This window comes from Ostrea edulis, chromosome 2 (genome assembly GCF_947568905.1).
Source record: "Ostrea edulis chromosome 2, xbOstEdul1.1, whole genome shotgun sequence".
Lineage (NCBI taxonomy): Eukaryota > Metazoa > Mollusca > Bivalvia > Ostreida > Ostreidae > Ostrea > Ostrea edulis.
In genome coordinates, this window is record NC_079165.1 from 59,197,864 (window position 1) to 59,210,769 (window position 12,906).

General features: G+C 35.1%; 3 protein-coding genes across 4 annotated transcripts; 1 reads left to right on the forward strand and 2 right to left on the reverse strand.

Moving 5' to 3' along the window:
- Positions 1-2,145: 2,145 nt before the first annotated feature.
- LOC125678463 (uncharacterized) lies at positions 2,146-3,238 on the reverse strand. The gene is made up of 3 exons (XM_048916924.2): positions 3,019-3,238; positions 2,556-2,711; positions 2,146-2,416 (listed from the first exon to the last, which is right to left on the reverse strand). The coding sequence occupies exons 1-3, from the start codon at positions 3,215-3,217 to the stop codon at positions 2,190-2,192; spliced, it is 582 nt and encodes a 193-aa protein (XP_048772881.1). The 5' UTR covers positions 3,218-3,238; the 3' UTR covers positions 2,146-2,189.
- Positions 3,239-3,435: 197 nt separating this feature from the next.
- LOC125681737 (uncharacterized) lies at positions 3,436-4,741 on the reverse strand. Its single transcript, XM_048921937.2, has 3 exons — positions 4,472-4,741; positions 4,069-4,215; positions 3,436-3,879 (listed from the first exon to the last, which is right to left on the reverse strand). The coding sequence occupies exons 1-3, from the start codon at positions 4,698-4,700 to the stop codon at positions 3,614-3,616; spliced, it is 642 nt and encodes a 213-aa protein (XP_048777894.1). The 5' UTR covers positions 4,701-4,741; the 3' UTR covers positions 3,436-3,613.
- A 3,373-nt stretch (positions 4,742-8,114) lies between these two features.
- LOC125682018 (transmembrane protein 41A-like) lies at positions 8,115-10,589 on the forward strand. Of its 2 annotated transcripts, none has more exons than XM_048922394.2 (6): positions 8,115-8,508; positions 8,587-8,726; positions 8,818-8,974; positions 9,135-9,296; positions 9,631-9,769; positions 10,130-10,589. In XM_048922394.2, the coding sequence occupies exons 2-6, from the start codon at positions 8,623-8,625 to the stop codon at positions 10,306-10,308; spliced, it is 741 nt and encodes a 246-aa protein (XP_048778351.1). In that variant the 5' UTR covers positions 8,115-8,508; positions 8,587-8,622; the 3' UTR covers positions 10,309-10,589. The 2 variants fall into 2 exon arrangements, with proteins under 2 accessions (XP_048778351.1, XP_048778350.1); XM_048922393.2 differs by having other exon boundaries at positions 8,116-8,299.
- Positions 10,590-12,906: the final 2,317 nt, after the last annotated feature.

Below are 12,906 nucleotides of genomic sequence, written 5' to 3' on the forward strand. Positions count from 1 at the left end.
TATTTAGTGCTTAATCAATTAAAGAGTCGTTATATCATCAACCTTAAACCTTCCCTTGTCACGCTAAGCTCCCCTACACAACGAAGTGTAGCGGGTTTTTTTTTTTTTAGATAAGGGTTTTCTTCCTATTTACAGCTATTTGGAATTATGAAAATATCAATCATATAGGTATGACTGGGTCCTCGGACAACGGCTGTTCATTTGACCGTTGCCCAAACCTGTAGGCGTAGGCTTCGTGCAAGAGTCAAGCAAAAAGATAGCTGTTCGAAGACTCAGTCTATGATTGTTGAATGTAATTAATTTTTTAAAAGAAATAATGATGCTGTTTTACTATCATAGAACACATTCACTTATTGAATAAAGCGATTTATATCCTGCTTAAATATATATTCCCAAAAGATATCATAATTTTGTGATAAAACACCTTCGTTAGACATCAACGCAAACCATGGCGTTGCAGGCGAGGGTTGAAGATCACGTGACGTGCGTAGCCAATGAAAGCAGGGCAATCAGTCACCATGCAGTTTAATAGCGGTCAACAGCTTATAGATTGTTGACCAAGAGGGGGCCATTATATCATAATTGAAAGAATTCAGCTCTTGTGTTTATGTAAACAGTCAAAAAATTGTCAACCGATGCGTATCTATAGTCACTGCTATTGTTTTATATTACTGCTATTATGTTACTGATATTGTCTTATATTACTGCTATTATGTTACTGATATTGTTTTATATTACTGCTATCATGTTACTGATATTGTTTTATATTACTGCTATCATGTTACTGATATTGTTTTATATTACTGCTATTATGTTACTGATATTGTTTTATATTACTGCTATTATGTTACTGATATTGTTTTATATTACTGCTATTATGTTACTGATATTGTTTTATATTACTGCTATCATGTTACTGATATTGTTTTATATTACTGCTATTATGTTACTGATATTGTTTTATATTACTGCTATCATGTTACTGATATTGTTTTATATTACTGCTATCATGTTACTGATATTGTTTTATATTACTGCTATTATGTTACTGCTATTGTTTTATATTACTGCTATTATGTTACTGATATTGTTTTATATTACTGCTATCATGTTACTGATATTGTCTTATATTACTGCTATCATGTTACTGATATTGTTTTATATTACTGCTATCATGTTACTGATATTGTTTTATATTACTGCTATTATGTTACTGATATTGTTTTATATTACTGCTATCATGTTACTGATATTGTTTTATATTACTGCTATTATGTTACTGCTATTGTTTTATATTACTGCTATTATGTTACTGATATTGTTTTATATTACTGCTATCATGTTACTGATATTGTTTTATATTACTGCTATTATGTTACTGATATTGTTTTATATTACTGCTATCATGTTACTGATATTGTTTTATATTACTGCTATTATGTTACTGCTATTGTTTTATATTACTGCTATTATGTTACTGCTATTGTTTTATATTACTGCTATCATGTTACTGATATTGTTTTATATTACTGCTATTATGTTACTGATATTGTTTTATGTTGGGGGGAAATGAAAACGTATTACAAAATACATTACAGCACTGCAATGGCTGATTGATTTATAAAGGAAACGTTAATATCATAACTTGTGAGAATTTGTATTGTTGTATTACAGTGATTCAGATGACTCTTCTCTGAGACTCCGTGATTCATGACAAGGTTGAGATTCAAAAGCATTTTCGTCCAGTGAACACTTCTGCGAAAGATTTTGCAGAAGTTATGGAATTAGTTTTCGTGTTACTTTAATTCAAATGAACTTAATTTTATATGAATAAAAAAAAACCATTCCTCTTAAAACTTCGAGAGAAAAAGGAGGTTGACATTCAGCTCAAAAATAAAATTTTCCCAAAGGAAAAAAACCCCACCAAAATCCTGGGAAATCTGGCTTTGGGGAAATTCTGTTCTTTAACACAGGTTATAATTAACTGGTAAACGGTGTCATAGAATGATTGAATTAGTGCGGGTGTTCAGTATAATACACCACTCTTTTTCGACACGCAATCTCTTGAATGAAATGTGCTTCATAATCCCATTCAATTCAAGGTTAATATGGATTACTGAGTTGCATGAAAAATTGTACAGTATGGTAATTGAAATTTTTAATGATATCTATGTATACAATGTAATATTTCAGTTTGAGTCGTCTTCGCTGTTGGATTGGTACGAGTAGTCATCCTTCATTTCATGGTAACTGAGGTATCTCTCACCGTGACGATGGTAATATTCCGTCACAAACCAGAGGATAGTATTAACAAAAGCAAATGCAACACTGTCCCAGCCCAGAAAGTAATACCAAAAGTCCATTGTAGAAGTCAGCATTGCCACATACATCGACATACCGAGCGAGAAAGCTAGCACTGAAAATCAGATAGGGTAAAATTCATCTGGTTAGTATATCTACAAATTTTGAATCAATGAAGGACAGTTTATTTAAACAGCCGAGTTGTTGTTGATGTGTTTCCTCAACAATTACGACCAAGTTTTGCATTTGCTTACGTGACAAAGAATTGGTGGAGACATTGATATGGTAGTCATCCACGCGGTCTTCGCTCTTTCTTGTCTTGATGAATTGATACAACAAGTACAGGGAGAGCAGGAACTGTAATCCAGAGCCCACACTAATCAACCCAAAGGATGCCTGCAGGGCACAGGCTGAAAAGTAGATATGCTGAGCATGAAAACCACGAAAGCATGGATTAAGTTGTACATCATCCCATGCTTCTATATATCGTTTTACATACGTCAAAATAATAATAATAATAAAGAAAATGGACGTTTAATCCTTAATTTTTTTTTTCATTAAGCTGTTTCTTTTTTGATTAAAGGTTGATGCAGCGGTGTGATCCTAAATTTTGAAAATCAAGAATTAAAAGCATCTGATTTCCAATACATGTATATCGTGGAGGGTATGAACAAAAAAGTGACATTTTGATACAATTGAGGGTGAAGTTCTACTCACATTCTTTATTGTAGTTCTCAAGCGGTCTGAGATCTCTATCAAACGCCATCCCAAACACCGTGCATGCGCTCAGTAACAGAGTGATGATGGACAGAAGCATTCCTATCTTCTGTCTGGCTGCGGTAATTAGCTTCCATGAGCTCAGACAAAGGTCGCGTAGGAAGTTGTAGCCAATGCAAGGCTCATCTCTAGAGGACATATCTTTGGGCTTTCTGTTGTCGTTCAAACAACTGTGCGGTGTTTTCTAAGGCAGATGAAATGCAGCGGAAATGTCGGTGTGCATCCTGTGTTGTTTTTGTTAATGACGATTTGAACAGTAGAAAAGGCCACACACTAAAGTGGTTTTGAAAATGTTTTCAAAGAGGAGCCATCTAGCGAACAATATTTGTCATTCTTTCAAATGAAAAAGCAACTAAACTGTATGTGAGTAGTAATAATTTATTAAACTTAGACCGATGATAAAACATAACGAGTTTAGTTTTTATACAGGTATACAATACGAACTCATGGAAATCTCATAACTCTAAATTTTATACACTCACACAAAAAAGAAAACAAAGAGCAGTAGTAAAAGTTGTACATGTAAGCACACCCCTCAGTCATAATTTTCATCATCACCACCGTAATCATCACCACCACCATCGTCATAACTTGGATTGTCTCCTCCACCGCCCCCAACACTGAATATCGGGTCCTCGGGGTGATGCCGTTTTAAGTATCGGCGGAACATCTGAGTGCAGAACCAGTACAGAAAATTTCCAAAGGCAAAAACCCCACCCATCAACCCGAGCCAAAAGTACCACGTGATTCGGGTGTTCAGCTTTACGCCAAATACAATGGACGCGGAACCAAGAGCCAAAACTGGAGGAAAAGATTAAAAGTAGTCAGATAAATGGAAAACTTTTGAGAATGGAGTGCCAGCTAAGCTGTTCCCCATGCTACATAGTATATTTCAAACTGTACCTATTCTTGATTATAATGTATTTCAAACACCTATCACATTATATACATGTATAACATCAAACTCTCATTGTAACCACGGAAACTTACAGGCAATGGCATGACTGATTAGATTAATGTAGTAGAAGTCCTTTTTCAGTAATTCGACGAATATGGTGAGCCCAACAAATACAGTGACAGCAGTTTCAACAATCGTCCCCACTGTGTACATTCCATAGGATGATTTTATCACACACGCTGTCAAATAGAATAAAATTAAATGGTTAAAATGATTAGTTAGACGATTCAGAGATTCTAGAAAATTAACATAACTCTAGACCAGCCACCTCTTATGTTGTATCCATTGTACAAGCATGCATCTGTCTCGAAAGTAATTTATACGATAATTAAAAAAAATTATAATAACCTTTCATTACAATCTTATTTCCTATATAAAACTGTCTTAATTTTTTCTTTAAAAAATGAAGATTCTGGACTGGCAAAACAGTCTCACCTGCCTCGTTGTCTACAATGATGTCTTGCAGAGTGATGTCATTGTTCAATCCCATAACGATGACATTCACAATACTGAATGCAGACGACACCGAACCGGTAACGAGAGAAACCAATTTTCTGTGTTTGATCAACTCTGTCATTGCTGGAAACTCTTTTGTGGATTGTCGATGACGGTATGGTGATACAATAACGAAAACTGGAATATCTAACGGAAACGTTTTGTACATCTACACAAACAGGTCCAGCTTCCGTCATCCTGTGGCGTTTCCTGCAGAAAATTATGTGGATTTATTGTTTCTTTAAAAACGTGTAATGTAATATAAAAGCGAAGGTACATTGAACCTCTCGCATCTGTCCCTTAGTCACAAATTTTAAACCTGCATGTCCCATAACTTTATACATAGATGTCCAATATGATCTATCATGCACTCTCTCATCTCTGTATTCTCTCAGCACACGATCAGTGCCCGTAATAGTACGCATTCTAATACTCCTCTGTTCATCGCATACCCATTGCCCTGCGCCAAGTTGCCTAAGGCTATGATATTCAGCTGGGTTTTTTTTGTCCCCACGCCTTGGAGTCTATATTTCGTTTTAGAACATGTAAATTCTACGTCTATGATCTCCAATTCGATGTTCTCCATGGATTTGTGAAACAGTTACTGGTTGGAAAATTTTCTGTAGACAGCTGTTATGGAATGTTGATCATTAGTCTTTCCTGGTCCGTTTGGATCACTTTATAGCATATTTCCATATACTAGTAGATATGTCAATTTTGTAATCGTGTTTTTATAACCACCCCCCCCCCCTTGAAAAAGAGGAGATATATTATTTTGCACTTGTCGGTTGGTCTGTTATGGTGTCCAAATAGGGCCATTTTCAAAAGCGTGCCTGCACGTTAGTCGCACCACGCAGTCACGCCAACAAGCAACGCGCCTTTGCGCTCTCACGCCAACAAGCAACGCACAATCGCGCAGACAAGCAACGCGCCGTCACGCCAACAAGCAACGCGCCGTCATGCCAACAAGCAACGCGCCTTCACGCTAACATAACTTTACACAACTCGCCTTCGCGCCGTCACGCCAACAAGCAACACGGCGCGAAGGCGTGTTGCTTATTGGCGTGACGGCGCAAAGGCGCATTGCTTGTTGGCGTGACGGTGCGAAGGTGTGTTGCTTGTTGGCGTGACGGCGCGTTGCTTGTTGGCGTGAGAGCGCGAAGGTGCTTTGCTTGTTGGGGTAACGGCGTGTTGTGACTAACGCGCAGTCATGCTTTTGCAAATGGCCCTATCCGGACACCATATGCTGAAAACATGTCACATGATAGTAGACTAGAATAGATGTCATTTCCCTGTGTTTGATATCAGAAATCTATAATGTTAAATTAGGAAACTATTATTTTTCGTTGTCGCATAAATTTAAATCACTTGCATAAAATTTGAAGTTGTTGCACGTCTCATGTTAATTTCCACAAAGGTGTTGCGTGAGATATCGATAAATTAAAGATATTCAAATATATGATAAAATCAATTGGAACTTATGTCTTGATTCAAACATTTTTGAAAATAAGTTTTAAAGACGTGTATTAACAAGAATTTGCCAAAATAATTTGAGTTTAAATCAAGCAATAAGCGATTTCTATGATTTTTAGCGTTAAAATAGAGGGGTATCCCCGAATTTCAGAAAAAACTGCCTCCGTGAAACTAAATGAATTTAGCATGAACATGTTCTTCGAATTTTCCACTAAAAAACTGTCGCTTTGAAATCTTGTTTCACGAAGGCATTTTTTTGTAAATTTCAAAAAATCGAAACGATTTCACTGATATCATTTTCAACTTCATCTGTAGGTTAATTTTCCATTGTTACTTAATTCTACTGCTTGGTTCAGTGGATAAGATCTTAGACTATAAAGCGTAAAGGCGTCATCATTTTTAGCGACCGGGTTCGAATCCCTCATGGACACAATATATTTTTTTTTTCAATATTACATTTTCCATTTAGATTTTTTTTTTCTTAATTGAAACACACTTACAATGTGCCGAGTTTGAAATAAAATTCCAACCTAGACACTGTTTAGTTTGTGAAAGGGAGTCGCAACAAACACGCCGAACACAGCATGTGATACCTGTGTTTCAAAAGTCAAGGCTGTTAACGAGAATTCTTAGGTTTTAAAGCTTTGAAAGAAAAATGTCAAACAAGGTAAATAACTGTTAAACAGTTTGAATGGATAAGACAATATGTATTCCAGTAGAAAATTGCTATGGTAATCAATGTTTTCAGGTGCATGTATTTAGAATTTTGTTGAACTTTATCAATGCGTATTAAACTTCCCATATTTTGTTTTGTGGTCAGAGTTATGTACAGATGGTTGTAGAAAATAAATGCATACGAGTATAAGAGCTTTTAGACTGTAGCATTATAGAATATCAAATATTTGATACACTCGTAACCCTAGCCTATACATTGTATCTAATGCTCAGAAAAATTAAAACAATTTGATTTTCACGATTTCAAAAATTATGTTTAGACTATATACGGACACATACAATATTTTAGGCTTGTCCTTAGTACTGGGGAATCCCACAGGTACATGCATGCAAATAGTAAATACGTAATAAGAGTACGTCACTGGTGTTTAAATACCATGCACAAAGCTCCGATTAGGAAAAGTTACCGCTTCTGTGCAACACCTTCTTTCCGGGACCTGGAATTTAGCATCTTTTCTGAAACATTGCTACCATCACAGGCATCGGGTCTCCATCAAGGGTTTCTGATCCGCTACACATCTCAAACGTTGACTAGCGAAGATCAACAAGGGATCTAAACGGGGGTGGGGGTAGCTGCAGAACTGCATGTAGCTCTCTGAAAAAATATTTTGACGGAACAGACTGTTCCGTCAAAATATTTTTTCCAGAGAGCTACAGTTCTGCAGCTAGATGTTATATATCCCATGAGTTTTCAGGGGCTTCGTCTTCTGAACCTATGCGACGATACGATGGCGTCTGAAAACATTAATAGATCTAGCCTTAAACAATTAAGAGCTGTCGGCGTTTGCGCCTTCCTGGAACCTCAAAAGTGGTACACAAACAAACACACGCGCGCGCACGCATAACTTAAAAAAATAAGACTACTATAACCCACCCCTTTCATCAATGTTCGCAGAAACAGTCTATTTTAACGAATTTCAACGTTTCTGTTGAAATTATAACAACAGCGCTTGATTATGAACTAGGAGCTTTAGATAAACCTCAAAACTGTAAACATAATTTACTGGTATAGTACGTACTACAAGTGAGTTTATTTAAACATATAATTTACACTTAAATATGTACTAAAACTACTATTAGTTTTCATAATTAATTTGATTAAAATTATGGTAAAATACGGGGGCTTCCATGGCTTTGCCCCTGTCTCCCACCAGGGTTTCACCATGCATGGACCCACTGGGCATCTAAAGGCGGTCCCCAGACACTTGCTTTTCAGATTTTTGTTTTCCATACCCAAGTTATAAAAAAAATCTTCGATAAAAGAATTACGGGCAGTCAATGCATTTGATCCTAGCTTAAGAATTTCACAAATATTCTGGTTCCGACTATATGGAATGAAATTTGGGTGGTTTTTGTTTTTTTGTTTTTTGTTTTTTGTTTTTGTTTTTTACTAAAAATTAATGAATGGTCGGTTCATCTAATTCTATCAAGTAAATAGAATGTTTGAGATTATTACTTGCGGGCTCGAGATACATGCAGTCATATCACGGGATCATGTGACACATTGCACAGACGATGTAAACAAAAGAAAGTTGTACTGTTGTAGGCAGAATATTAAAGGTAAATTATTGGAATTTAGGCAATGTGGTGCAATTATCTTAACTCAGATGATAAAATGTAAGTTAAATAGGATAAAACTTTAAGTAGACATATGTGTAACCGTGCTTTTATGAACGAGCAACGATGTACACTAATTAAACCCGAAATGACTCATCAAGAACCCAGGGTAAAGGTGAACTACTGATTGGTGACGTGTTGTTCGTACACAGGTACATGCAATACTGATTTATGAAATTATCGTTCAGTAAACAGTCTTGCGTTAATAACACATTTTTAACCATTTGCAGATGATAATGAATTGACCAGTGCAGAATCCGATTGCTATGGAGCCAATATTATGGATACCAGCTATACTGGCTGGAATGACCACGTGGCTGTACGTGTTGTCAGTCAATCTACCAGAGCTAGGATCAAACAACACTGTAAAGTAAGAGATCTCTCTTGAAATATGCTTACTAAAAAGCTTTTAAAAAGTCGGTTATTACCTTACAGAATTGTGTCATTGTCTATAATTACAGAGGTGACCTAAAGTTTCCTACCTCAATGGATGATTTACATTCAGTTGCGGACCTTTTGATGATGTATAAAGAAGAACACTTTATATATGTGTTAGTCTTATTCTGCAGTGCCTATATCTATAAGCAGACATTTGCTATTCCAGGCTCAGTTTTCATGGTCAGTATTATTATTGGTTTGCAAATTCATGGTTATATTGATAACTATTTCAATTCTTGTTAGAATGATTTTTCTTTCCCAGTTAATTCAGATGAATGTGTATAGATGATTATATATTTCAAAAACATGCACATGATTATTACTGTGTTTTCTGTTTCAGAATCTTCTGGCTGGTGCCCTGTTTGGAGTGTGGAATTCCTTTCCACTTGTCTGTTTCCTTACAGCTACAGGAGCTACATGTTGTTACAATCTGTCAAAATACTTTGGCAAACAATATATCATTCATTATTTTCCAGAAAAAGTTAAATTTATGCAAGAAAAGGTTAGACTTATTTTTAAAACTTTGCTTATAAATATATAAACACACAATTGTCAGTCTATTCACGGTTAAGTGAGAAATTGTGGTATACATAGTTAGATCACCTACCGGGTATATATAATATTTAGGCTTATCATATGTACACTATCATAATGTATGCAAATTTCAGCAATGCACTATATATATATTTTTTTCTGTATTCTGATTGATAATCATTTCAGTTGCATTCAGTGATATTGATATACATGAAATATGTAATACATTGTACTTTTAAAGATGTATAAGAGTGATGCTAAGAAAAGAAATTCATTTACTTTAGACTCTATTTTTATTTCAGGTACAGAAAAATTACGACAGTTTGTTTTTCTTTCTTCTATTTTTGCGATTTTTTCCAATGTCTCCGAACTGGTTTTTGAACATGTCTTCACCCATACTCAATATTCCTGTGCATATGTTCTTTTTCTCGGTGTTCATTGGTAAGTATTAGCATTATAAATTTTGATATGTAGGTTATACATGAGAGTCAAATGACCTGTGAACAGCTAAAAAAATATAATGACTGAATTTGCTGTTGTACAACTTATGATACACGTGTACTTGATTTCTACCTGTAAGTTGTGTACTTTGATCCTTTCATGTTATGTAATCATAAATGTAATGTTATTCAATCCTTGAGGGTTTGTTGTATAATTTTATGCGGGTTCTGACTAGGGGTAATCTATCATGGATACTTAACACATTTATGTAAAAGATATGAATATTTGGGACCAAGTTCTTTATTTACCTTTACACATTTTTGAAGCCATTGTAATATTTATCTAACATATTGATTGTAGGTTTGATGCCGTATAATTTTATATGTGTTCAGACTGGGAATATGCTCTCTCAGATCACAAGCATGGAGGATGTGTTTACCACAGGGACATTTCTCAAATTAGCAGCAATCGCTTTGGTAGCCCTTGTGCCAAGTTTTATTATGAAGAAGCTGAAGAACAAAAAACTGAAATCAGTATGAGCATTTTATTTTAAAGTGAGGCTTAAGTAAAGAAGATTTGAGTTTGATTTATTCCTGAAAAAAATATGATTACCATGTGTTGCCGACATGTATTTTGCAGTTAAACGCAGTGATTTTTGCAATTAAATACATGTACGACTGTGAAAAAAGAGGGGGAAAACCAGCAATGCATAGTTTTGCGATTAAACGCAATACAATGTACTTTGCATCAAGATTTCGCTTATGATCATAGTATAGATATTCATTGGAAAAATTTTAATAAACGATATACCATCATCATACATGAGGCTGTTGTGATTTTACATATGCATATTTATCAGTGTATTTCATCATTGTAGAATGTATAGTTTTGGCATATGGAGTTTAATGCTACTTTTCAGAGGCAAGTCTGATTAAAGTTTCCATCCGTGCCAAGTTTCACCAGTCTCATTATTCTGTAGGAAATATAGCCACCACCACCCCCTTTTTTAAAAACGTGTCAGCAATCTAAAAAGAAATTTATATAATTGTATATACATATGTAATTATACCCTACGAAACGAAGTTGCGAAGGGTATGTTTTTGACCCATCCTTCAGTCCATCAGTCCCTTTCATGTCAGTGCAACTCCTTTGAGACCACTCACCAAAATTTCTTGAAACTTTGTAGTTAATAAGGACACACTGTGTAAATGTGCATATTCCGAGGACATTGTGATTCAATAATTTTTCTGGGAGTTATGCCCCTTTTGAACTTGAATTTGAGCCCGTCTGTCCTGTTCTTGTCAGCGCAACTCCTCCGAGACTGCTCAACAGAATTTCGTGAAACTTTGTAGTTTATACACTGCAAGGACACACTGTGTAGATGTGTATATTCCCAGGAAATGCTGATTCAATAATTTTTCTGGGAGTTATGCCCCTTTTGAATTTAGAATTTGACCCTGTCTGTCCTGTTCTTGCAGTATTGCATAGCATTACCATTCATTATGCGAGGCATTGTCAAGCAATGTTGAAGCGTGGGGTATGTGAGCTTGCTCACCTCTCTTTCTTCCATTTATTTATTGTATCGAATGAATGGTAAATGGTATTATTTCAGAATTTGACGATGAAGGTAAAAAATGCACATTTCTTTCATTGCTTTCGGAGGAAAAATCATTCATGTGACCAAAAGGATCTAACAAAATATGAATCCCAGAGTGTGATCATTCTTTAAAGAGATTTGAAAATCCTCCACAAGAAAAAAAAATTGCTGTGTATGGGTGTTGAAATTACCAGGATGATTGAAATGTAGACGCACAACAGTCCTCCCAGAATCTGCTCTGTGGATGATATCGACTTTCTGGTATGATTGCTTTCTAATTCTATTTAGAGACGTCATCACCTTGAGGCGAGGGTTAGAATTTAGAACCATGTCAGGCGCTCAGAGCAATTTAGCAGTAGGAGTTCTTCACCCATTAAACCAAACTATTTAGTGATGAACGAATTTTTACATTATTGAGATTTATGGGAAAACTGGAGTTGTCTTTCTTGGCTCTCGTTATCCGACGATATTACCCATACTTGTGTTATAAGTAATCTGCAAAGTCGTAAAGACTTGTGTTTGGTATTCATTTAAGAAATAAATTCATTTTTTAAAATACACGAGGACATGAATTGTTACGCCAGCTGACTTCAGCGCATTGTTCACATTGTGTATTGCATTCATGAGGAAATGACTATCATTAGAGTTAAGATGTCCAAGGAAAAAACATTGGAATTGTAAATATTTTTTTTATATCCGATATTTGAGTTTGATTATCAAACAAAACTCTTCAAAAAAAATTTCTTTTAGAATCATGGTGAATAATCACAGATGAAAATAAAATATATTCATTAATGTTCTTTGTTCTCGGGACGAATAATATGCTTGTCTTTCAGGAGACAATTTTTTTAAAAATGTTTTCATTTTGATTTACCGCCTCTGTAATTGTACATTAGAAGTTGATATCCGGATTGATTTTGAAACTCTTTTCGTTGAAGATGTAGATATCAATTTTTCAGTTTGGAATCGCAGATTAGCTATAAAAACTATAATATTATCTCGCTAACACTACTTCCACATAAAAAACATCGTCCATTTTGTCTCTCATTAGAATAACCACTTTTACGGTATATGCACCGCACAATATAACGTATAAATACTGTTACAAAACAAACATGTATTTGAATGTTACACTAAACCGAACATAAATAAGTTATACTATAAATAGAAAGTGTGTAGGTACAGAAGGGCTCTCAAGAGTGCAGTTTATTGACGTCTATAAGTATATATAATAACTTCTTAGAAAAAATACACCTTCTGTTCACTACAATGAGAAAATAAGATAAGTAATAAAACATGTGGGTGGTGGGTGGGTGCCATGTCAAAACACACAGGAAGAGAACCTTCGAATGGGGCTAATTCCTTACTCGCAAAATCGCGAGAAGCCGTGCTTCTCTTAAATACCTGTATAACAGGTAACAGAAACTTAAATAGAAACCAATGAAATTTGGTTTCCGGTAAATATATAAACAAAACACGTGTTCAATAGACACACGTGTAACTATAACTACAATAAATACATTTATGTTCTAATTCGTTA

Coding starts and splice junctions, on each gene's coding strand:
- LOC125678463 (XM_048916924.2), bottom strand. CDS start 3,217: ATGTCCTCTAGAGATGAGCCTTGCATTGGCTACAACTTCCTACGCGAC. Junction 2,712..3,018: donor TGAGAACTACAATAAAGAAT/GTGAGTAGAACT, acceptor TCTACTTTTCAG/CCTGTGCCCTGCAGGCATCC. Junction 2,417..2,555: donor CTCCACCAATTCTTTGTCAC/GTAAGCAAATGC, acceptor TCTGATTTTCAG/TGCTAGCTTTCTCGCTCGGT.
- LOC125681737 (XM_048921937.2), bottom strand. CDS start 4,700: ATGTACAAAACGTTTCCGTTAGATATTCCAGTTTTCGTTATTGTATCA. Junction 4,216..4,471: donor CATTGTAGACAACGAGGCAG/GTGAGACTGTTT, acceptor TCTATTTGACAG/CGTGTGTGATAAAATCATCC. Junction 3,880..4,068: donor AATCAGTCATGCCATTGCCT/GTAAGTTTCCGT, acceptor CTTTTCCTCCAG/TTTTGGCTCTTGGTTCCGCG.
- LOC125682018 (XM_048922394.2), top strand. CDS start 8,623: ATGGAGCCAATATTATGGATACCAGCTATACTGGCTGGAATGACCACG. Junction 9,297..9,630: donor TTAAATTTATGCAAGAAAAG/GTTAGACTTATT, acceptor TTTTTATTTCAG/GTACAGAAAAATTACGACAG. Junction 9,770..10,129: donor CTTTTTCTCGGTGTTCATTG/GTAAGTATTAGC, acceptor TATTGATTGTAG/GTTTGATGCCGTATAATTTT.